The 25,445-nt window shown below is 45.6% G+C and overlaps 1 protein-coding gene across 2 annotated transcripts in view; it reads right to left on the bottom strand.

Annotated features, from left to right (window-relative positions):
* Positions 1–18,247: 18,247 nt before the first annotated feature.
* The window catches only part of LOC144040445 (cadherin-10-like), an 83,240-nt gene continuing 76,042 nt past the window's right edge, over positions 18,248–25,445 (bottom strand). For both annotated transcript variants that reach the window (XM_077554626.1, XM_077554627.1), the window contains 6 exons: positions 24,090–24,343; positions 23,297–23,433; positions 23,090–23,211; positions 22,559–22,667; positions 22,138–22,389; positions 18,248–18,855 (listed from right to left, as the gene is read on the bottom strand). In XM_077554626.1, the coding sequence (XP_077410752.1) occupies positions 18,365–18,855; positions 22,138–22,389; positions 22,559–22,667; positions 23,090–23,211; positions 23,297–23,433; positions 24,090–24,343 (1,365 nt within the window). In that variant the 3' untranslated portion in view covers positions 18,248–18,364. The remainder of the gene's footprint in view (positions 18,856–22,137; positions 22,390–22,558; positions 22,668–23,089; positions 23,212–23,296; positions 23,434–24,089; positions 24,344–25,445) is intronic.

The following is a 25,445-nucleotide window of genomic DNA, read 5'->3' as shown; positions in this document are numbered from 1 at the left end:
TGTTTGCACCCGCGACGTCGGCGGCGTTATGACCACAAAAATGGAAGATGCCAGGAGACAAAACCATCTTCTCAAGGTTTAAAAAAAAGAAATAAATGATTCAGCGTCGAGGTTGATATTCCGCAGGTAACTGGGGGCATCCTTTTTTTCCTTGCTTGGCGTGCTGGGAAGGGCACAGAAGAGCTTTTCGGTTTGGGAGAACGCCACCGAGCAAGACCGCATCTCCCAACACCTTGACTTAACCATCAGCCAGCCACGTTGTGTTTGCCGCCAGCAGCCGAGCGTGACAATAACCTTTAACATTACCATTTGCACAGATATTACACGACGGGACAGATTGTCTATAGGCCGCCTCGCCGCCATCACTCACCCGCCGCCGATATCCCTCCGCTCATTTTCCCCCGCGTTAAGGTATGCGACGGCGAGTTGGTTTCCGGGCCCAAATCGTCCATCTTGTGAAATTTCATTTTCCTGCGGTTGATGAGGCCGCTCTCAAGGTGAAATATGATGCTCGCGCTTCAGGCATAATGTTCCCAGATTAAAACGAGGAGGGGGGGAGGGGTTGTGGCGCGGGGGGGCGGGGTTTGGGGGGGCGATTCGGGAGAATGAAATAAAGTGAATCTTATCGCACAGCTTGTCAAACATCATTAGCTAATGCAGAGGTTTGAATTACTGCTCGGCTGCGGTTTTAAGGCCGTGTCTTTTCCGCTCCTGCTGCCAACGCCAGGATGATGCATCGCGCGGGAAACACGAATTGACACACGAGCAGCGACGGGATGAAAATATTTGCAGTGATGGTCACACTCAAGACTTTACGCGACCGTAAATATTAAAAGCTGTCTGATGAGGGTGTTTTTTTTTTCTCATGGAAACTCACCAGCGCAGCTGCTACATGTGATCGGATGACGTCGCTTTCTTTCGTCTTGGTGAAGCAGCACGTGGCTCATTGGCCAAGCTTATTTTGCACTCTCTCTTCAAAGTTGGTGATGATCAAGTTTGTATTTGTCTTTAGGCGTGTTGAAAAGCAGGTGGCTCGTCTCCCTTCCAGGTAACTGTCAACAAATTGCATGTTTGCCGTCACGAGGCGATTCGGTGTTTAGTTAACGCCAGGCAGCAGCTGTCAAGTTATCAAAAGGCCGTACTACTTTCTTTGTCCGTCCAATTTCTTTCGTGTTTGTCCTCAGTTTGTCGAGAGTAGTACAGGGAATTGGTTTTCAGAGCGGATTTGTCCGTTTTTATTCGATTTTTGTTTTGTGTTTTTGTTCCAAATGCTTCATTTGAAATTAGTTTTAGTATTAGTTTTTTTTTCTTTTTTATTTGGTGGATTTATTGTGTGCAATATGGAAAGAAAAAAAACTCAAACCAACCATTCATCGGCCCCCCCGGGGACGACCCAGGACACGCTGGAGAGACTATGTCTCTCGGCTGTCCTGGGAACGCCTTGGGGTCCCGTCGGAGGAGCTGGCTGAAGTGGCTGGGGAGAGGGAAGTCTGGGCTTCCCTGCTAAAGCTGCTGCCCCCGGGACCCGACCCCGGATAAGCGGAAGAAGACGGACGGACGGACCATTCATCAATCTAATACAAGTATTGTTGAACTGTCCACAGATCTTGAAGGAAAATAAGAGAAATGCATAAGATAATAATTTCATGCATTTTATTTTTTTTTTCTGGAGAGCTCAGTATTGTTCATTTGGTAATTTTACCGATTTGACATGTCATCATCATTGCTCTCTTTTTTTAAATTTTTTTTTATTTATATATTTTTTGTATTTTTTTTTTTTTTGTATGTGGGTGAATATGTGTATGTGCGTGCGTGCATTCATTAGTTCACCTAAAACCTATATTTAAAAAAGAAAAATCCCACACCGTTTCCCTAAACCGAACACTTCCAGCCAGAGTCGTGAGGCCATCAGGAGACCCGAGGAAGGACCAAAGAAAGGAAAGGAAAGTGAAATCCAGCACCGACCAGACGCCACCCAGCAGGCCACCAACCTTCAGTCCTTCAGCAACCCCAGAGACATCGAAATTCCAACAAATCAGGGAGACCTCAAGAGACCAAAGGAGAGACTGAGGAAAGGAAGGAAGGACAGACTATAATTTCATGCATGATTTTTTTTTTTTCAAATTTTAGGTTTTCGATTGAAAATGGATGTACAAAGCCCCTATGGAGCCCACAGGGGGAAAAAAATGAAATATGTTTCTCATTAGGATGAGAACATTTTCTCTTTCTAACGAGAGAATTTCTGGTCTTAATGACAAAGTTTCTCGTTCAAACGAATGGAAAATTGTTCATTGCATGCTGGCATGGGAGACCCTAGAACTGCATTTTGAGTGAAAATGACCGAGTTTGGTTCTATTTTCTGTATACCTGAGACTTTATTATGAGGCTTTATTTCCAAGTTGTCACTGTATGTTGTGTCTGAGAGACGTTTAAATGTCTGAAGTCTTCGGTCAAGACGTTTCCCATCCCACCCACAAAGTTGCTTCTTCGAAACATTTTTCACTTTTTTTCGACATTTGTTTTGGTTAACACAAACACAGCAGCGTTCTTCCCAGGTTTCTTACAGTACAAACATTTTGGGGTTTCCCTTTAATGACCGAGAAGCACCAAATGTAAGCAAAGCGAAACAAATCTTCCCATCACACTCCAGTCTACTTTTATTGAAAAGTAAAACAAAGAGCAGCGTCTGCCGGCTGCGCGGTGTCAACGGGGCGGCGTGGCCCTCTCGGGTGCGAGGGCCCGTCACAGATAATCATTGACTGGCGGCGCACTCGACGCCGCCGCTTGTAGATGCACTTAATTAATCCTTGGCTCTCCGGCAACGAGCTGAGGGACGAGCGCAAAGTCCAGGGAGCTTTATTTGGAGCACAATTAAAGATGCCCTTCTTCTCTCCGCCGCAATCAATAGCAGCGCAGGACGAGGACGCCAAAGTTGCTGCAACATTGGACGGGCCGCCGGGAAGGACGCGGGCGAAAGTTTGGGGTCACACATTTGGAGGATTTGGTCCACCCCGTGAGATTGTAACGCACCTCTCGTCATGCTGGAATAGATTTTGCATCCAACTCTTATTGTTATTTTTGTACAAATGGTGCCGGGGTGTGTATGATACGAGTTTTCACCTTCTTCGCCATCACTAACGAGAGTAGAAGGAGTGGGCGTGAGAGAGCAAAGTGCGCACAACATCCAGGAGAGCTTTTCCAGCAGAGTTCCGACTATGTGACGGAAATAGAAACAACCGAAGTGAAAGAAGCAGAGTTGCAGCAATTGGACAAAATCTTCAGGACAAGTTTGCATTTGAAGAACAACAGGAAATGGCCAAAATGCATTTTTATGGCTGCTGCGAATTATTTTTGTTCAGATATAAGCAATCGGTCTGCTTCTTTCACTTCTCAGATTCCAAATTTGCTTCAGAGGCCCGGCTAGCATTTCTCCGTCTCTCCGATTCTTCTGATCACGTTCGACAAAACAAAACAAGTCAATTTTGACGTGGTGGATTAAGAAGAGTAACGCTGCCTTCGTGTGCTGTGGAAAAGATGGTAAATAGTAGTGATGGGAAAATGAAGCTTCATGAAGCACTTGCGATACTTTTTGACTCCTCAAGAAGGCACTCATGAGTCAAAGATGCAATGCAAATGTAATCAATTTTTATTGCACTTGCCTTTATCTTTAAACCAAGAGCACCATCTAGAGCAGTCAAAAAGTATCGCAAATGCTTCATGAAGCTTCATTTTGCCATCACTAGTAAATAGCACATGACGAGTAGAAAATGGCACGTGAACGCCCCCTGGTGTCGTATTTGCCACTGGACAACTGGGAATTTATTTTGATAGCCGAGTTTCCGAGCCACGAGAGCTTTTCAGGTTTCAACATGGCGGAGAGCGCCGAAAGGATTCGTGAAAGGCGGCTTTGTTTTAGAATCGACACAATCACGTAGCATACACAATTCAATATTCTGTCCTTTACAACTCATTATTTGCCATCATCGTCGGGTTTTACGAGCAAAGAGTACATCAGCTTTTTTTAACCACAACAACAAAAGCACATGAACAGAAATCGGTTGTAATTTTGAGATTCCGAGCGGTAAAACGTCCATGAAGGCGAGGGAAGTCCTGACAACATCGTTTCCTTTCCACACAGTTCACATTTTGACTCTCCACTCGCAGCCGTCGATTGGATGACATTAGCGTCGCCGCTCACGTCGGCCGCCCGTCGCCGCCTTCTCTCCCCCGAGAACAAATTAAAGTCGCCGATCAGCTGGCCGAGAGCGGCGCAGATCACCTTCACATAAACAGGCTCATTAATTACCATCACGAGCAAACGATCACGTGTGCCTGCCGCGCGCCGCGCACTCATCGCGCGCTGTCACGTGGCAACGAGAGAAAGGCGGAGTTTGGTGCGGTTAAGGTGCGATCCCTGGAGGATTCTGTCAAAATATCAAGCGCCAGCTTGACATTTGTTTGAATCGCCAGGAATCCTCATCTTGACACGAAAGCCACTTTCGATGTATCCTCACAAGTTTCGTACCGTCCACGCATACACTCTCACCCGAACCAGTAATCTCAACCTTACTAACCCATGACGTCACCTTCACCAGAAATACGGCCCGGCTTACCTAGTCCTCACTTTTACGTCATTGCTTTTACCTTATGACCAGTTCTTGGTTCATGGAAGAGGATAATCCAGAATAGTCATTTTCCTCAATCCTAACCCGAACCCGAACCGAACCCACTGATTCCGAGTGATTTTTTTTGTGTTTGTGTTTTGCATCAAAGCACATTTGAACAAAGCAACAGGCGGTCCCTCACGGCAGGTCAGTTGTTGGATCGGCACCGTAGCAACACGTGACAATAATAAGCTTTGTTTTACAAAAGGAAAATCTCCACTTTTGCCCCAAATGATATTTCGAAAATCACAAGTTGTGCAACGTGGATGTTTTAAAGGCTTGGACTTATTTGTGTGGAAAGAGACCTCGTGCAACCAGCACTGCAATTTAAGAGGAATATTTTAATATTTAGGATTTCTTTTTTTTTAATGAGACGTTTCCTTTCTAAGGATCTTAATGAGCTCATGTTAATGTGTTTCCAGTCTGAACCACACAAGGCAGAAATTAGACTATTTATTAATGTATAATTGCATCCCCTAGCGCATCTTTAAAAAAATAATAATTAAAAAAAGGAGACTATATATTTACATATATGCAATTGCAGGGGGAAAAGGGATTTGCCAAGCGCGTTCTTGTGTCCTGCAACGCGATCAAAGCGGCAGCGGAACGCTTGGAGACGCACGTTGTAATGAGGCCACGCCCACTCCCGCTGCTGGGCGCACTGGAAAGTTTGCAGGCTGGGTCGCGCGCGCACGCACGCACGCACGCACACTCTCCCGTGCTCATTGACGTGTTGGCCATAAAGCGTCTGCCTGCGGCCTCGTAAAGCAAAGACATAAAGGGAGCGGCCAGCCTTTAGTGGACCCTTTAGGCCTCCCATCAAATAAACACAGCATCCTCCCGTGACGACCCCCCCCCCCCCCCACCCAACCCCCACCCACCCGGCATGCGTGTACATGCACGCCAGGCCTCTCACTATTCGGACTGTCACGTTGGATTATCTCCACCCCCCCCCCCCCAAAAAAAAAGATCATTAACATGGAAGCATGAACATGTTTTATGTGACGTTTTAATATGAGGAACGTTCTCGATTGTCATCGTTAGCCGTACTTTGCTGGCAGCTGATGGAACATTTATACAATTTGGATTTCGAGATTACTAAATCAATAATGAGCCTTGATTTCTATAGGCAAGTGATTTGGAAAATGGACTGTTGCTGTGAATATTTTGGAATCGTTATAATTAGTGCTGTCACTATGGCATATTTTTTTTTAGAATTGATTCATATATCGATGATTCAATTAATTGACTAATCCGATTCATTTTCATTTTGCATTCAAATGTATTACAAAAGCATATTTCTCACCCTGATTACTGTTTATTAACCGGTGATCGCTGTTTATTTCATACTTTGTGATTAAAAAAAGGTGGCCTGATGTACCATGTTAGCAGTTTGGTTCTTGTTCTCTAAAGTAAAAAACGAATATTTGCAAATGTCTTATTTAGATGAAACGCAGAAGATGATCCGTCTTCTTTCATGAAATCAGTGAACAATTGCTGCTGATATGCTGAAATCCGAAGATCAGAGGTCAATTTTCAATTAGAAAACACCTCCAAAGGATTCCTCGATTGTTAAAATAACTGTCGATTAATTTAATCATTGATTACGTGTCACATAATCGATTAATTTTCATTTTAAACCTTCTGAAATCTAATTGGCCAATCAAAAAAAAAAAACAGACCTAAATGAAAAATGTTTTTTCCTGAACTTTGTGTTTCCAAGGAAAGACGTTCAAGAGCTTGTTAGAGCACTTGAACCTCCAACAAAATGTTCTTTTCTGAAGCCTTGTCAAATTTTCTGTTTTCATCTTATTAAGACAAAGTATTCTTTGATTTTGTCCAACGCGACGAAAGGTTGCGGTCCGGGATCAGAAAGTGCGTTTTTAAACGGAATGGATCATACAAGAGGAGCGATTCTCATTCTGCGTGCCGTCATATTTTGTTGGGCTGAATATTTGTCAGGACATTGAAAAAAGCCCGTCGTCCCGCGGCGCTTGCACGAAAAGAGCCAAAAACACAAAAGCCTTTTGTTTCTGGAAGCCGATAATTCAATCTTGTGTCGCTGAGGCGTAACCCTTTTCTCCTTGATGGCCTAATTAATGGGAGGCCTAATTAACGCGGTCCCATTTCATTGGCTGCAAAGTGCAAGGCGGCGGCTCCATTATCCCGATGATAACTCAAGTGTCCTTCCTTTCATCTGCGCTCTTAAAGCCGTAAAATAGCAGCGCTGATTGTCCAATTTACAAGAGTGCCCCGGGACCTCAAGAGGGCGGGGGGGGCGGGGCTGCCGGGTGCTGCCGGCTGCGGGCGCAATCAGCGCAAAAATACACTTTTTGCAAAGAAAAGTTGCGGCCAATCCCCGATCCTGATATCGGATCACGCTTAACGAGCAAAAGGCCGACTCGCTGCCGAGACGGACAAATGGGAGACGTCCGCCGTCCGACGCGGATGTACATGGCCGCCATCGCGAGTTCGAAAATGAAGTCTGTGATAGGGAGTCCATACGGTACGCGATCGAATGAGATCCAAGATCAGAATCTTGACTTGACAAAGATAAAAACGTTGACTTTTGATTGACGCCGCACAGCCGTCGGTCGGTGAGCAGAACGGTTTGTACTCTCGCTGATGGCCAAGTGACACACAAAATGGACGGCTGCAATAAACAGTCCAGATGTGTCTTTTTAGGGACAACTACACTGCACATTTTTCACACTTTATAGACTCAACTACGCCAGCGTGAACCTGCGAATGTGAAGGAAACATTTTTGATTCAAATGAGCTAAGCAGCAAAATCCAGCCGTTTTTAATCATCTCAGGGGGCGGCCATTTTGTCACTTGCTGTCGACTAAAGATGACATCACAGTTGCTCAATCTGAGTTGTTTTTTTCCCCAGTTCAGGCCTGAACGCGTTTGAGGCGAAAGTAAACAACCAAAATGGCGGATAGTGATAAATAGTTTGTTATTTTGGTCCTCAAAACTCATTTTGACCTCCAGCAAACTTGCCTTCTTGCAATTTTGCTTTTATTATTATTATTTTTTTAATCTTATTTCATCAGCGGCATACGGTCACGTACGTTGTGTTACGCGAACGTATGTTGAATATTCATGAATGAAGAAAGCTCTTTAGTTTAATACTCGAGTAAATTGTGTTTGACCATTCCCGGTCTGCCGCCATTGTAGAGCGACGTCACTTGTCGTCCGTCGCAAGCGGAGCTTCCGAGTTCAAGGGGGCGTTCCCGTACACACTTCCTGGTTTGAACTCTTTGAAAAACTTTGACTTCTGACCGTCCTCGAACGCGGCATTAGCCAATGACCAATCACAGCTCACCTGTGTTTTAAAGCTGAGCTGTGATTGGTTGCAACTTGTTACCTGAGCAACCATGATGTCATCTTCAGTCGACAGCGAGTGGCAAAATGGCCGCCTCCTGAGATGGATAAAAACGGCAGATTTTGCTTCATAACTCATATTCCATAAATGTAATATGAATCAGAATGTCATGTTTAAACTCGTGAGGTCACGTAAAACATATTCTTCTCAAGAAATGTTTAACTCTTTGACTGCCAGACGTTTTCAGAAAAGGGATGCCGTGGGTGCCAGCCGATTTAAGCATTTTTGACTGATCTTTCAAGGTCCACAGAAAATTATGTGTTTGGACTATGGAAACACACATACTACCAAATGAAAGATTGGACTCTCATCTTTCATCAGAAAAAAAAGTTTGTTTCTACGTTATTCCGTTTTTCAGTAATCAACAATAGAAAATGGTTAGTTTCACCTCTGTTTTGAAAAAAACGTCTTTTAACGTCTTTGGCACTCCTCCATAGGATTTTACTAAACGTCATTTAACGTTTTTGGCAGTCAAAGAGTTAAGGTTGACTTCCACTTTAACGCTCTTGTTTATTTTTATGAAGAAAAGAAAAAAAAGATACAAAAGCATGTACAGTGGGCATTAAAAAAATAACTTTGAACAATGCGCCACATGCTGCTTCACCAAGACATTCTCATGCGATCACAGCGAGTGGAGCGTGATGACAAAGCTTCCAGCAAGTTAGTCGACAAAGCACGCGTGAAGTCGTCCGAGCCCGAGCAAACCTCGGTCCCGTCTTAATGAAAGCGCTTTGACGCTTGATATTCTTTGGGGGTTTGCAAGGCATCAACACAGCTGCCGTCAAGGTGGCGCTCAAGACAGCAGATGTTATTGCTTGGATTGCGGCGCGCTGAGAGGACGTCTGTTGTTTTTGGCGCGTTTCGTTTTGTTTGGGCGGCCGGCGGCATCCGAACGGACGCGTCTTACCGCCCAATCACATTTCTTTACGTCCGTCCTCTTTTTGGCGCTAAGCAATTTGTCCCATTGTGTGATATATTGACTCTTGTCCTTAATTATTCACCAGGTTGGATTGAGAGCTGCTTTGAACGGTGGGACGAGAAGCAAACAAAGGATTTCCACCGCCGATTTATCGTTTGGGGCGGTTGTTAAAACGTCACGCAAAGCCCATTAGCATTAGCGCTCTGTCTCGGCGTCACTCGGTTGGAAACGAAGCACAGCGTGTGGACGTTTGGATACAAAAGGTGACGACGGCGCTCGCCTCTTGATCCCGGCGGGAAATAACACGGCGCATGCGAAAAAGCCCGCCAAGGTCAAGCCTACAATATCCGCACTCCTCCCAAAACGCCTCCTCGCTTTCCCCAGATAAGCGCGACATGATGTCCAGCGCACGGCGGCGCCTCAATAAATCTGGTATCGACACGCGCTTATCGTGTCCCGCCGCTGATATAAACAGAGGGAGGCGGTGCCGCTCGTTCCAAAGTGCTGATCCAGATGTTCTATTGACAGGTCGTCAGATGTGACACTTGAAGGTTATTTTGCTCGACTGGAACGTCCCCCCCGACTGCGCCAAACACGCCCGCCATGAAACATTCATGAAGCGTTAATGTTAACCAAAGGACACGAGCTCCAAACGGCTTTTGGGTCAATCTGTTGACGTGTTTATGGAAAGGGCTCGGCCCAGTGGAGGTGAAGGCCGGCGGAGGAGCCGCGTGATTGGCCGAGGCCATTTTCGTTTTTGTGGGCTCCGCGCTGGTCAATTGTGTCCACTTTGGTTTGCTTAAAAAAAAAAAAAAGCGTTTAACTGTGTGCACGTCACGCAATTTCCTAAAAGTGATTTTTAACAAAACATTTGAAAGAAAATCATTTGTTTTGACTCGGCTGTACACCGATCGGAATCGGATGCTATTTATTTAGCATTTTATGCAAAATCGGGGATCGGCTGTAGTGTTTTCATTTGCCCAATCAATCAATGACATCATTTATTGGCTTCACGAAGTACATTACATGTTGTTTGTTTATCAGTATTTTTTGAAGATTTTTTTTTCTTTTCAATGGATTTCAATTGACGCCGATTTTGCTAATTTTGTGGGCCGCGCTAGTCGCTAAACCCCGCGAATGGCGGCAGTCGACTGTATTAGTAAATATCATCGGGCCAAACCTCCTAAGTCACAATTTGGCAAAGTTCATGTTTTTCCAAAAATCTCTACTTTGGTCAGTCCACACATGAAAATAGCTTGGTGTCTTTGATGATGCAATTTTAATGATTACACAAACATGCCGATTTTTGGTGTCTCCTGAAAAGTGAGCAATTTGAATGTTTTGGCTCAACGACGTTATAAAAGTTTTTAAAATAGATATAGTGCTCAATCTTCTGATCGAATTGCTGATCTTTATTTTCCAAACTCGTTGATTGGCCGAAAAATCCTCATCGTGTAAAGCGCGGTTTAAACTTTTGGGGATTTTTGTTGTTATTTTGGTGCCTGAAAGTCTAAGTCGCCCAATTTCGGAATGACTGGAGAATCATCCTGCGCGTGTCAATGGAAGGACCTGAAGCCACTGTTGCATTGTGGGTCGTCTACGTGGCGCCACAGGAGAGCCGCCGAGCTTTTTATCAGCGTGCGCAACCTGGCCTGAAGTCGGCCTCCTGGCACGGCGTCCTTTTGGAAAGATATTTGGCTCTCCGCGCGGCGCCCGATCACCCCTTTTATTTGCCCTCCTTTCATCCCTCACCGTATTGCAGTGGCTGGCCTCTTGCCCGAGGAAAACTGCGGCGCTTCGCCGGGCCCAGTGGGCGTCCTCATCCGGGATTGGCGATAGACGCTCAATTACACGAGCCGTTCTTGTCTGTCAGCGAGCGATCAGCTGTGACGCACCAAGACGCCGCCGCAATTCAATGGCCGCCGTGGCCTCGGTCGCCACGCGTACAGCAGCTTATCTGGTGCCTCTTTGACTGCCTGTCAACTGGATGGTGCGCCCGTAGCGGCGCCTCATTGACATTGTGTTGAATGTCCTGTGCCTGCCCTGCCTAATTGAACATGGAATTACCCTATTTGGACACACTTAGTAGAATGGCGCTTAACCGAAGCGCTGGATGGGTGATGAGCCGGTGACTGACCTCTGGAAGATAATCGAAAAATTTCCGAACCGGTATGATATTGATGTGATGCAGAAAGCCCCCAGTTGCAGAAGGTGAATGAGTAAACGGATGAAAAGCGCTTTGAGGGCCTTCAAAGGTGGAAACGAGCGATAAAAGTACCATTTACAAGATGGCAGAAAAACAGTTTAATATTAGATAATCCTGACTTTAACATGGTTTTGGCGAGTAAGCCAAATCTTATTTGCAATGAGACAAGACTGTATCTAAAGAAACATAATAATAAAAAGGCAACCCAGGTATTCAGGAAAAGAAAAAGACCTAATTAATGCTACCAAAAACAGTACAATACAAAGCAACACTGTGGATTTCCATATACCTAGTTTTATTTTTATTTTCAAGAATTGCGAAAATAAACCTGACTGCAAAGGCATGAAATAATAAAAACAAAACAAAAAAAGACCCAAAAATGTGCTAAAAAAGTTTTTACGTTTGGAGGGTGTGGATTTGGAAGTGTATTGATAAAAGGAAAATGCACATTTTGGATATGGAAACAGGTTTTGCGAATAAACAATGACAGGACCAGAAACCACGTCACATAAATGACCCCAACATGAATCTTTACCAGAGAAACTCATGATGTCATCTCATGGCGCTCTCTCCTCACACAAACAACATTTCTAAAATAATAACAAATGAAAATGGGCTTAAGATGTCGCATGTTCGTTTTGCACATTTTCACTCAATTCACTCAGAAAAGTCCAAACATTTGGATGGGAAACCATATTAGAGGCAAACAAACACTAACCACAACAAAGTACAAGGAAAACTTGACGTCATGGGAGCCAACAACAACCCCAACTTCCACAAGCATCCACGCAAAAGCCCGTTTCAATGTATCCGCACAAGTTTCTTACCGTTTGAGCAGTTCAAACGTCCACACGGCGGCGCCGCTTCGGAGCTTGAACCCGATCACGTTTGGAACCGGGCTTTCCAAGACGAGCTCCATACGTTCCAATGTGAATACTCCTCCAGTTTGATGACGTAAGCTCCAATTGTCGCGTGAGTGCGCGCGAACCGCCAGTCTGTCAACAATGGCGGATAACAGTAGTATACTGTATGTCTTTATATGTCAATAAATGTATAAGATCATATGCCGAGAAAACTTTCTTAGGAGAAGTAATATGGCGGCCTCGCGGCTTCAAAAGTCTATTCAGATCAGCGGTTTGTCTTCTTCGCTGATTCTTTTTTTATGCTTTCCTCCCTGTGGCTGCGCAACAGCGCCACTCCAGACTTGGCATATACATTGCAGCTGTTAAACAGCGTCTTCTTTTGGAACAGTGGTTTGTCTTCTTCGCTGATTCTTCTTTTATGCTTTCCTCCCTGTGGCTGCGCGCAACAGCGCCACTCCAGACTTGGCATATACATTGCAGCTGTTAAACAGCGTCTTCTTTTGGACACACGCGTTTCTTGATACGTTTCTGTATGAACAAGATTCTTTTGAGGAACCGTGAGAACAGGTGTTGCTGGCTAACTAAGTGCACCCGCCCAGGCAACTAAACACACAGCAAACTGACGAGACAAGAGCCCCACCTGAACAAGACGCAAGTGGCTGATTGGTTGACACAAGGGCGGCGGCTGATGAGAACAGGTGGAGATGAAAAACAAACGAGCACACAAAACTAAATGGAATCCGAACAAAGTCAACCAAAACACACAACAAGTCGAACTGCAGACATGTCCATTGAGAGTATTTCAAAATGATACGACAGCACACCAGCTGAGAAGTCCTCATGAAAGAAATTGTCTGTTTTCACTTGTTTTACAGTGTTTTGCAGTACTTCTTAATCTTGTTGCCGGTACTAAATCACACTATTTTCTATGTCCAGTGTGAATGTGAAAACGATACATAATGCAACAGTGGCCTACAATTCTTAATTTTGCTGACCACAAGGTCTCACAAGACTTCCGTGCAAGTGTAAAGCAGCCTGCCAGGCTGCGTTTAGGACGCGTCCAACATGTTCTTCCTTTCACGACCAACATTCTCATCGTCTCATTTGCGCTTCTTGTAAATCTTTTGAAGCTGCTTCTCGCCGCTGCGGTTAAAACACTTGATGAGGCCCCAAGGTCGTCTTATGGGGCCTGTGTGGGCCCGGTACTTTTCCAAATGTATTTGCCGTTCTTTTAACCTTCCAAGACAGATGAGATCATCTCCAGTCATGTGAGTTGTAAATCGGGCACAGGAAGAAAATAAAGCCTTGTTTTTTTCCCCCCTTTTCCTTATTAAAAGGTGACTTTATAGTTTGTCCCATTTAAAGTCAAAGCTGCATAATGGAGGACATTGAGTGCTGTTTACTGTCATCTTCATATTACTGCATCACATTTTACTTATTAAAGCCAAACGAGCGTCGACGAGTTGAGGTTTGTGCTTGCGAGCATCAAGAAGCAAAATGAACAAAGAGCTTTGCTGCCCTCTGCTGGTCAACGTACAACTGTTAACACGATGAAAAATAACTGGCAGGCAGGCAGTCCATGTTCGGGCTTCAAATTCAGGCTTAGGGTGCAAAGACTTGGTGTTTGTTGCAATAAGGGGCGGAAACATGCACATACTTGATGTGATCATAATCATAGACTTTAATAGACATTTTAATGTAGACATTAGGGTTTCAAATAAGGTTTCTATTTTTTTGATAGGGATTTAAATGAGGTGTTCCATGGTTTGAATTGCAATTATGGTTTCAGGTCAAGGTTCTGTTTTGAAGTTAGGGTTTCGAGTCTGTGTTAAGTTTTCAAATAAGGTTAACATTTTGTGTTCTGTTTTTTTTTTTTTTTTAAATTAGGGTTTCAAGCCTTGCTTAGGATTCCAAACCAAGTCCTGTCTTGAAACCCTAATTTGAAATCCTAAACAAGGCATACAGTAACACAGAATTTAACCTCATTTGAAACCCTAACTTAAAAAAACGTGTATTGAAACAATTCCAGACCATGAGGGTTTTGAGTCTTGATCAGGAAATAAAAATGAGGGTTTCAAGTCAGGATTTGGTTTGGAATTAGGGTTTCAAAGAGCGTGTTTGGACTTCAAATTGGGGCTACTGGGCAATGTTAGGCTTTTTAAGTTAGGTTAGGGAGGGTTTCACCGTGCTTAGGGTTTCAGGGCCAAACAAACATGTTGTGCTTTCAATCATCCAGGAGGTGGCGCCAGATAGTCAAAGAAGAAGATTGCTGGCACGGCAACGTTTTGTATACTTGACAAAACAAAACCAGGCCCTGAAGGCTTACACGTACAAGAGAAGCAAAAATGCTCTCTCGGTCAAAGCTTTTATTGTCCATCACACCCCACACGGAGGCGCAAACGGCCGTACGTTCTTCGGATTTGATTCACTCTGACAGAGTAATAGCCGAGCGCGGGCAGTATGCATCCAATGTTTTTTGTTGTTGCCCATTTCATCTCGGCACTTCGATTTCCCCACAGAAAAAAATCCAGAAGGGCCGTGAACATGCAACAATTTGTTTGCTCGTCAAGATGGCGATTCTCAATTGCTTTTGCTGGCAATTATAACGAAGTCGTCGGTACATATCGTCGCCATTGATGCCTTTGTGCTTCCCAAGTCATTTGCGAGGGAACAGGCCGTCTCGCCTTTCTCATTGATTTTCATGTTCATGCCACGTCTGCGCACCGAAATTGCTTTCAAGCCGAGAGCGAGCGCGAAGGCGAGCAAAATATAAGTTGCGGCGTGATGATCATCCTGGCGCGGGGCCATTTGGGGACGCTGACCTGGGCTGCGGGCAGGTTTGCTCTTCATGCGGTTTGAAGTCACACCCTGCAAGGCCATCTGGACCCTTCGGATTTACTCCCTTGCGCGCCGTTCTGCTTCCCGACTGCGCGCTGCACCTGTGATGTCCAGAACATGCGTGCCAATGTGGGACAAAAGTATTGGGACACCAGGCCATCTCAAGCCTGACGCACCATCGTTTGCTCAGTCGATAGTGTGGGCTTCATTTCTGATGGAAATGATATTTTTGCCCTTCAAATTCCTGCTGGAACTCATCCTTGTTTTGTTTTTTATTTACAAGATTTGTATTTACCGATAAGAAGATATCACCTGGCCACATATTTATTCTCTAAAACAGGGGCCACCAACTCTAGTCCTTGAGGACCCCCCCATCCTGTCTGTTAATTCTCTCGTCCAACACACCTGATTCAAATGATCATTTGGGGACACGTCTAAAACATGCAGGACTGCGGCCCTCCAGGACCCGAGTTGGTGACCCCTGATCTAAAACTAAAATCGTTGATACCTTCAATGGGGGCTGCCATCTTGAAGTCATGTAAATAGAGGACGCGTTTTCATTCTTTGGTTCTTCTTTCCCTCCTCCAACACAGTTGATTCAAATGATCATCTCATCAGCATTCTCCAAAATGTCGTTCTTTTGATTTATACTTGAATTAAAGGTGAATGTGAGATGTGAGTGCGAGAGGCGCATTGCAGATCCCTTACACTTTGACCCTCCAGGATTCCGCTAAGCCACCGTCTCGGCTTCGGTCCATCGCCCCTCTCTCCGCAACAGTTGCTCAAGCGGAGCACAGGATGGCCGATCTGCTAACTGTAAGCCTATTCAAGATGACGCACAGCTAGAAATTCAACAACAAACACATTCAGTACATGTTTGGCTTCTTCCGCTCGGCGCCAGCGGGAAGTCCCAAATCTCGGGGCGAGCACATGGCCGCCGTCGGCAACGCATGTGCAGGTGCGAAGGCAAACGCCGTCTGCGGACGTCCCGCACGGGACTCCCACCTCCTGAAAACCTTGACGCGACGTGCGGTAGGAAGGTGTCGGGACGCTCGCTGACTCGCAGATGGAGCAGATGCCCACCAGCCAAAAGATCCGGACCACCGACTAAAGGATGTGCCGAATGAGTCGCCGTTTGCTGTCGCTTTGCATCCTTTTGCCACTTGGAAGAGAGACCGGCATGAGGTTGGAAAGGAATTTCTCAGAGAACTTGTTCTTGATGTTCTTCAGTGGAATCTTGAATGCATTTGGGGATCAGACCATCAATTTTGCAAATAATTTGTATTTTTGTAGTCTTGGAAGGCCATGGGTTCGAGGCAGAGGTACTTGAAGTTCTCTGGATTGAACCCGTCACTGAGAGGCAACAAACATGTCATGGATCCACATCTTATGTCAGGACCTTCGTGGAGGAATGGACACAAATAGAAAGCAATTCATTCCAGCCTTGAGACACAGAATTGGAAAGGTTTTGGAAACGGGTCATTCTTTTTTTTTTTTTTTCCCAGGAGAGCTCAGTATTGTTCATTCGATTTGACATCATCATTGCTCTCCTTTTTTTAAAAAAACAAATAAATTAAAAAAATTTAATAAATGTTTTTTTTTATTATTATTATTTTTTTAAAATATATATACATATATATACATATACACACATATATATATATATATATATATATATATAAATATATATATATTTTTTTTGTATGTGGAAACGGGTCATTCTGACAACATGCAAACACCAAACAGAAGTCGACGCTTCCTGGTCTTACGCATGCCCCAAAGTCGAATTGAACCCGTGCTCACCTGATGTGACGCAATTTCCGTTTTTGAGGATCGACCTTTCGTATGCTAAACCCAGCTGCGACCTCACGATGCTTCCAATTTGACATCAGATGAAATCTCGCGGGCAAATGTTGTCTTGGCCTTTTAAAATAGCCGAGGTACGAGACACGAGCGAGCGCCGCAGGTGGGCCGCGTCGCGACATTTCACTTTGCATATTTTAGTAGCGTGAAACGAGCAGCAAATAACCAAGCGCGAGCTTGTTTCCGGTGAGTCCGCAGGCGGCCCAAAAACATTTGAGGCTTTGAGGCGGCTGCCGCTGCCGGTACGACGCTTGAGCAACGGAGATATTTGCTAGGCTGAAGTCGAACCTTTGAGGCCTCTCGCGTAAGCAAATGCAACTGTAAATGCCTGATGTAAGGTTCGAGATGGTTGAAGAAGATTCTTGATCTCATCAAGTGAAGTTCTTGCTAATGTGGGCCAGCGCCGCTCGCTCCGACATCCCTCAGCTGCTTCGCCACTGGGGGTCACGTGTCATGTTTTATTCCATGTGACATGCAAATGGATTTCTCACATCAAACGCGACATGTTCTGCTTAATCATGCACTCACATGGTGCGTCCAGATCGAAACCCCGAGGAGAGGCAGGCGCCTTTTCCCCCTTCTCTTTTTAAAGCTCAGCGGTGGCCACCGAGGTCCAATTAGTTGCAACATTTCTTGGACCTTATTTATGGCACTTGGATCAATCTTGATTCTCACGCGCCGTGTTTTACTTCTTCGACTGAAAATCGTGGAAATGAACAGCCCTAAAGAACCCTAGAAAGAAGCAACTCTGTCTTCATTTTATTATGAAAATAAATATAAAAATATAAATATAAAACAATATGACTCGGCATTCAAGCAGCATGAATCCAGTGTTTTCCTACAACGTACACTTTCTGGTTACATGTTACGCCTACATAATGAAATGACTCCAGTTTGACAAAGTAACTGCACCGACCGTTTCTCATCAGACAAATAATAGCAAAGATTATAGTAGAGAATGTTTAAAAACACTTTGTACATGTACACTTTTCCATCAGGCTCCCAAACACAATCCGGCGCCATTAAACATCGAGTGTATACAATACTGCTATCGCTCTGCTCGGTTACAAAACACATCTCCACGCCAGCTTCACAAAAAAAGTCCTAAAAGTCAAAAGGCATCTTTACTTATCATGACCGAAAACAGTACAACTTTAAGAACAGGACAGTCAACTGTTGAGTTTGTTTCCCCCGTTGGCCGTGTGTGCGCACGCACGTGCACGTGTGAGAGTCAAACAGACAACTAGTGGACTAGCGCACTAGCTAGCGCATCAGTCATAAACAGATAATTAACTTGATACATATAGGCTGACGGCAGAGGTGGCAAATCCGGGTCCACAAAGTAAAAAGCCTGCCACAGTTTGGCTTTAGCCCCAGGTGCTAGCTAGCGAGTTCCCTAGCACCCGGGCTAGGGAGCTAGCTAGGGAGATCGCTAGCTAGGTAGATCGCTAGCTAGCACCTGGGGCTAAAGCCAAACTGTGGCAGGCTTTTTACTTGTTACTTTCTGGACCTGGATTTGCCACCTCTGGCTGACGGTAGACTTGCTAGCTCACAGGCTAGCAGGACAAAGGATGCGTCTGACTAGCTTGCTAACGAACATCCCAACCCTGGGTCGGGCTCCTTCTAGGTCTGCCGATCCGGGCTTTTCCCGATGTACATTTCCGCCAGCTTCTTGAACGGCGGTCCCCAGCTGCTGAGGTAATCGTACTCGTGGTCCCCCTCGGTGGCGGCGGACTCCAGCGAACTGAGCGATTCCGCCAGCGAGCCGCTGCCTTCGTAAGCGTACGTGGCCAGCGAGTCATAAGGGGGAGCGGTGGGGTCGGAATCGTTCTCTTGGAGCCTCCCGTTAATGAAGTCTCTGACGTCCGTGTTACCCTTTATGGGCGACGTCCTCCGAAAGGAAAAGAGCATTTCGGGGATGATGTCCCTGCGTAGCTTGTTAGCATCCATCACCTCTGGATTGCGCAGCGTCCCGATGTCGAAGGCCTGCGTGTCCTCCTCGCCGCCGCCTTCGTCGTTGTAGCTGACCACGTTGTCCCGGACGTCGTCTTTGGAGATGATCAGAGGCTCTTTCTTCCTCTGCCTCTTCAGGGCGGCGAAGAGAACCACGATCACTGCACAGAAGCGATAGGAAAGGCTAAGTGGGAAGAACAATTCCAATTGAGGCCCAACAAAGTTACAAACAAAACTGGCTGATATTATATTGCCTATAAATGCCCTTAGAGGGCAGCAAAGCACCTTTTTCGATTAGACAAGTCTATGGAGGGATTAAATCATCATCACTCTAACATAGCTGATGCTACATTTCCCTACTATTTCCACACATTGCTATAAAAACATGGAACCTACTGAAAGAAAGATTAGAGTCTCTTCTATCATCAGGAATAAACACTATATTTCTATCAGCAATTAGCATTAGAATATAGCTAGGTTTCATCTTTATTCACAAATCTTTGGGGAAAAACAGCTTGTTTGCAACATGGGCCCGGTTGATCTCTTATACTTTGCTGCCCCCCGCTGGCCGTTTTTGTAATTACTACCATTGCTTCAACCTCTCTGCAGTTCAGAGGATGCATTAGAGCCTTCTGTATATGTAAAACATAAAAATGGCATGAATATTTCTTTGGGACACTGGTAATATTTAAAATAGAACATATTTATACGTTTCTGGTGACCCTCAATGTGTCTGCTCAACACTAGTCTAATTGTCCTGAAAGGTGTGCATACATGCTTAAATAAATCATGAAAGGAGAGAAAGGGTAAATGGCATCCATGCTACGGTGTAGCAGGGCATTAGCGAGCGGCAGTGAGCTAAAGTGCAGAGCAGAAAACACATTTGCTGCCATTGATGAATCCTCAGCACCGCCTGAGGCTTTTGCCTCTTATTATTAAAGATTCAGTGAGAAAGCTTTTTAATTTATTTTCCCTCGAATGGCTCGGCGATTGTATAAGATGCTCCTCGCTCGGAGGATACTTTTAATGCCGGCCGACACGCAACCTCTCAAATCGCCTTTCGGTTTTCTGGCAGCAGCGACGCAGTCAGCGGTTACTGAGTCAGACTGGAAAACAATCTCTGAATTTTCGAGTCCTTCACCTTTTATGTCCTCACTGCGGGCGGCGCGGTTGCCCACTCGCCTCCCCGCCAGGGTGCTAATTACAAGGCGGCGCGCGCCGGGTCATACGGGGGTGCAAGGTGGCTGCTTTGAGCGGCGCCTTGCGATCATTTTTGACGGGTTGGCCGCCGCGTTCTCCGACGCGACAGAAGGGGACATAGTGAGGAGGACACACGCAGTTCTCATGTCCAACGGGCGGACCCATGCTGAGGCCTGCGGGATATTTTGCTAAGCGCGAAACCCGTTTGCTGGGGAGAGTGGTCGGGTTCAACTGGCAGTACACCAAAGTCGCTCGTTGGCAAAAGGTTAACCCTGAATAATAGTTGTTGTTCCAAACCGATACCAATTTCTCATGGAAAGTTCTCCCAGGTGTGTGGAAGCTGGACATTGGTATGCAAACAGACACATTTGGGAAATAAAGTCAAGGAACATTGGTCAAATAATTAGCTTGTATCAGTTGGGTCAAAAATAACCCAATTACGGATCAAAAATGGACCGATCCACTTTATGGGTCAATTCGACTCAACTTTCTGGGTTATTTGATACAAAATGACACCGTTTCTTCATCCAAGTAAAGGATCTGACCAATATTTATGAGTTGTTTTACACTAAAAGACTAATTTCTTGACTCTTTTACTCATAGTTGGGTTCTTTTTGGAAAAAACAGAACTCACGGAAATGCGAAAATCAAGAGAAGGAAAATTGATAGAATAGTTAGCTTCTAGGCTACCAGTTAGCACCTGTAGGTTGGAGACCTCTCCTTTCACATCAACCCCCTTTCACCATTCTCTTAAATCCTTCTTCCCTAAAAACAATCCGAGACTCGATCCATCATTGTCGCCGAGACCCTCACCCGTGCCCCGATAACTCATCTTGCAAGCAGGGTGCCTTGCAAGTCCAGTATGTCCAGAACTCTGCTGCCAGAATTCTCACCCGCTCAAAGCCTTGGCAGGACATCAGCCCCACCCCTCGCATATTCACTGGCCCCCAATCAACTTTTGTGTACTCTGATCCTAATGACCAGTAAATTCTTCCATGCTTTTGGCCCACCAAGCAGTTTCCATTTTTACCACGTTACAACCTTATTCCAAAATGGATTTCATGCATTCTTTGTTCAAACAACGCCTTGCAATGACAACATAAAAATAGTCTTTTTTTAAGAAACCACATCAGTGTTCACAGTAGTTTGGTGTCCATCCACCCATTTTTATTTGCATTTTCAAGAAATGCAAAAATAAAACTCAATGGAAATGCTCGAAATTCAAAAGGGCCCAAAATTTGCAAACAAGTTTTTACGCTTAGAGGGAGAGGATTTAAAGCGTATCGGGGAAAAAAAAAAAGAAAAATCGAATTTGGGCTATGGAAACGACTTTGCGAAATAACCGCTGGCAAGATCGGATACACGTCGCACAGAAACAGAAATCTTTTTGGAATGAATTAAAGAAGCAAATATGAATGCAATTGAAGATGGAAAACAGCAAAGAATTATCAAGAATTACAAAAAAAAAACCTCATACGACGTCATATGGTGTATAGCGCCACCTACAGCGGCGGAGTCCCCTCTCGATAGTCGCAAAAGAAGAACAGATGGAAACGGGCATAAGTCGCGTGTCCGTTTTGCGCATTTTCAGTAAATTTGCTTAAAAAAATTCAAAACAATTGGATGGAAACCTGACTCGTGTTTGCCATGAATGAAATCAGGTCCATCTGGTTTCCACTGATCATTCTTTGACTGCCAAAAACGTTAAATAACGTTTAGTAAAATCCTATGGAGGAGTGCCAAAGACGTTAAAAGACGTTTGTTTCAAAACAGAGGTGAAACTAGCCATTTTCTATTGTTGATTACTCAAAAACGGAATAAGGTAGAAACAACTTTTTTTTTCTGATGAAAGATGAGAGTCCAATCTTCCATTTGGTAGTATGTGCGTTTCCATAGTCCAAACACATAATTTTCTGTGGACCTTGAAAGATCAGTCAAAAATGCTTAAATCGGCTGGCACCCACGGCATCCCTTTTCTGAAAACGTCTGGCAGTCAAAGAGTTAAGACGCTTCTACAGCTTAATAGAAGTCCACTTGTGGCAAATCCAGTCGCTTCGAAAGACACAAGCGTGCGACTGACCACAAACAGACTACGTCGAATGGTTGTCTTTGATTTTGTGAAACATTTTGATCGAAAAGAAAAATCGATTTTGTTTCTATCATCTGACGCTGGCATGCCAAGCGTCATATTTGTGACGACAGAGCTTTTCATGGTTGCAAAAGTCTGTCACGGCCGAACTCACTGAGCAGAATGACGACGCAGAGCAGGATGGCCACCAGGGCGCCGGTGGTGAGTCCGTCGGAGAAGGGCAGCACCTCCGGGTTGCACGACTGCATGTTGCCGCGGCTGTCGCAGGCGCACACGCGCACGATCAGCGTGCTGGTGCTGCTCTGGATGGGGTAGTCGTTGTCCGAGATGACCACGGGCAGAAAGTAGACGCTCATCTCGCGCCGGCTGAAGCCTCCCCGCCGGGTGAGGATATTGGCGGTGTTATCTGCGGGATGAGGATGGAGAGCACGGAATTGCTATCGAACCTTTGATAACCTCGTCATAAGCCGCGGCCAAGCTGGACTGCTAATATTTTTTTGTTAAAGTCACCACATGACTGGAGTTTTATTGACGCTGAGACAGAATCCAGAGTAAAAGTCACAAAAGTTTCTAACCTTCCTGGTCACTTATGGTGAAGTTTGGATTGTCTGCCTTTATACTGAAGACAAAATTGTGTCCGACCAGGGGCTCGTCCGTATCCACTGCGCTGATGGTCTGAATCAACTGTTTGAAAGAAACCAAACAAGTATTAGCAACGCAAAGCTAGTTTGGGGAATTAAAAATCCAAAGATGACAGCAAGCGCGACGATCTGCAAACGAGCTCATTAAAGAATGAGCCGCCTCTCGTTTGGCTCCGCTGCGAACAACAACAACTCTTGGACGGCGACACGGCCGGCGACTGTGCGCCGCGCTAACGTGCTAACAGCAACCTTCTTCCTCTCTCAAAGTCAGCGAGCGACCGCTTTCGCTGCCAACCGCTTTGGTGCTTTGCCCAATGACAGTCAGGACTGCTGTTTGTTCTCTCGACTTTACTTTTTCCCCGCCGGGCACGAGACTTGCGCATTCGGTGTGAAATTTGTCTTTGAGCTGCTAAAATGTGCAATGCTGAGCTTCTGCTCAACATTTGTCACTCGTTAACAACGTACCTGTCCCGCTTTGACGTTCTCGCAGACAAAGGTGTCGTAAGACATGGCAAACTCGGGGGCGTTGTCGTTCACGTCCAGCACTTTGATGAATACCGGCACGCGGGCCACCTGACGCGGGTTGTCTGGCGGCAAACCAAGCGGTTTAGATGGTCAGGGCTCGTTAGTAGCACACAGAAATAAGCGACAGGCAGAAGTGAGAAGACGCACTCATTTCCGAAGCCATCACGGAGATGTTGTGCCATTTGGACGTTTCCCTGTCCAAAGCTTTGCGGGTCGTGATGGTGCCGTTTGACGAATCGATGTTGAAGAGCCTCTCGAGGTCGGTGTGACGATCGATGGAGTATCTGCGCCAAGTCAGCCAGAAACTCGTTAGTGCCACCAAACTTTTCGACCACTAATACATGCCACATCTTTCGTTTCCAAGGGACAAAGATTTTGTCATTGGACGCCGCGAGCGTCTGAGCATCATCTACTGCCATTGCTTTTGTGTCACGTTGCCAAACAGGAAACAGCCGCGGGGCTGCGATGGCTGCTTTGCCGCTCAGCTTTACATTTCTGCCGCTTTTTGCAATGCATGCCCTTCCGTTCTTTTTACTGTTCAGATCGTGAAGGTTGAGCCGACGGTAGCGCATGGCACGTGCTGAGCTGACTTCATCCATACGCAAAAGCTGTCAATGATTGCTAAAGTGTGGCGTTTGCTGTTTCCTCAAAGTAGCAGACGTGTTTTCGATGCCAACGCCCAGTTTGGGACGCATGACGACCACGTCCGGATCTCTTGGTGAACAGCGCTCCAAAAAAGATGTTACATGCTGTTTAATGCTACTCACAGTTGAAGTTTACTGCTAAGCTAAGCTCAAGAACTTGAAGTTAACTAGCATAATGCTAATGCTAATTAACATCTATGTTGTGAATTCATGTCTTATCTCAAGGCACCACAGTAAAATGAAATTTACATACGGCATCTGTTTAATGTTGCTTCGTTTTTGAGTGTGTCGCGTACTTGACCATTTGGTTTTCGGCGTCGGGGTCCCGGGCCGCCACCATCCCCACAAAGCTGCCGGCGGCCGTGTCCTCGTGCACCTCAATGACGTAAGGGTTGCGGGCAAAAACGGGCGGCTCGTTCACGTCCTCCACCGTGACCTTGATGGTGGCAAAGTCCTTGAACTGCAGACCCTGGATGTACCTGGCGTCCAGGTACGTGTTCCTCACCTCCACCCGAAACTCGTAGTCTCGCTTGCTTTCATAATCGAGCGCCTGCGGGATGAGAGGGATCGGCGTCAGGGATCGGCGTCAGGAATCTCGCCGCAGGACTTGTAATAAGCACTTCGGCGTTTCCATTTGTCGGCCTTTATCTCAGCCGCGCTCTCAATTGGAAGTCACAAGTCAGAGTGAGGAATGCTAATCGGGAAGATCTGGAGGGAAAACCATGAGTTTCTGGCAAAAGACTCCTTTTATATGATTTGGTTGAAAGGCCCAGGATATAGCTGCTTTTAAATGTCACTTTCTAAAGCAAATTCTGTCATTTATCCTTTCTCATGCGAATGAATGTTATCAGGCAGCTCTCTCTAATCCAAAACGCTGCGATTGTGCGTTGGAACTTACTCACTTGGAGACCTGAAAGCTGATAAAAGTTCAGCTAAATGAAAGCACACAGGCAAGACGCTCAGTTTCATGCCATCCAGGAACTTAAAAAGCGACAAGGTAATATTGCAGCGAGAAAAGCGTGATAACGCCAGCAGATTCTTAAAACCTGGGCAGCGCTTCAGGATTCGTTCGGGGGAGAAAGTGTGAATTAAGCAGATCTTCTTGTGGGGTTTAAAGCGTCTCAGGCACATTAATCTCCCGCGTGCCGCCGCACGCGTCGCGCCAGACTTTCCTCGCGGATGGAAGGCGTCCTCGGTGCAGATCATAGCAGCTCTCAAATGGCATAAAACAGGGACGTCAAACTCATTTTCGTGGCGGGCCGTATCGCGGTTCGGGTGAACCGCGCGGCGCTGTCATGACTGGAAATCACAAATCCGGAGTCGCCTCATCGGATTGTTACGTATACACAACTGCCGCTGCATTTACGGTTATTATAACAATAAAGTAAGTTGAAAATAGTGAGTTTCAAATAGTGTATTCAACACTAGTGTATTCAACGATGTGTTGCCGCCGCGTCTCTCGGTTGGATTATCTTAACGATTGGTTCTCGATGCCGCCAATCAATGTGCCGTAACGACGTCGAGCGTTTGTCGCATGTCGTCGCTGAGCATTGGCTTCAAACATTCATCGTTGCAGCTCCACGGAGCTCACCGCAAGCGGCCAAAATGGCTGACAACCGCAACAGGACATCCGTCATAAGTGGGGCGGAGAC

The sequence above is a fragment of the Vanacampus margaritifer genome, chromosome 20 (genome assembly GCF_051991255.1).
Source record: "Vanacampus margaritifer isolate UIUO_Vmar chromosome 20, RoL_Vmar_1.0, whole genome shotgun sequence".
NCBI classification, from domain to species: domain Eukaryota; kingdom Metazoa; phylum Chordata; class Actinopteri; order Syngnathiformes; family Syngnathidae; genus Vanacampus; species Vanacampus margaritifer.
The sequence above is the reverse complement of the archived record's forward strand: the minus strand, read 5'-3'. Positions and strand labels throughout refer to the sequence as shown.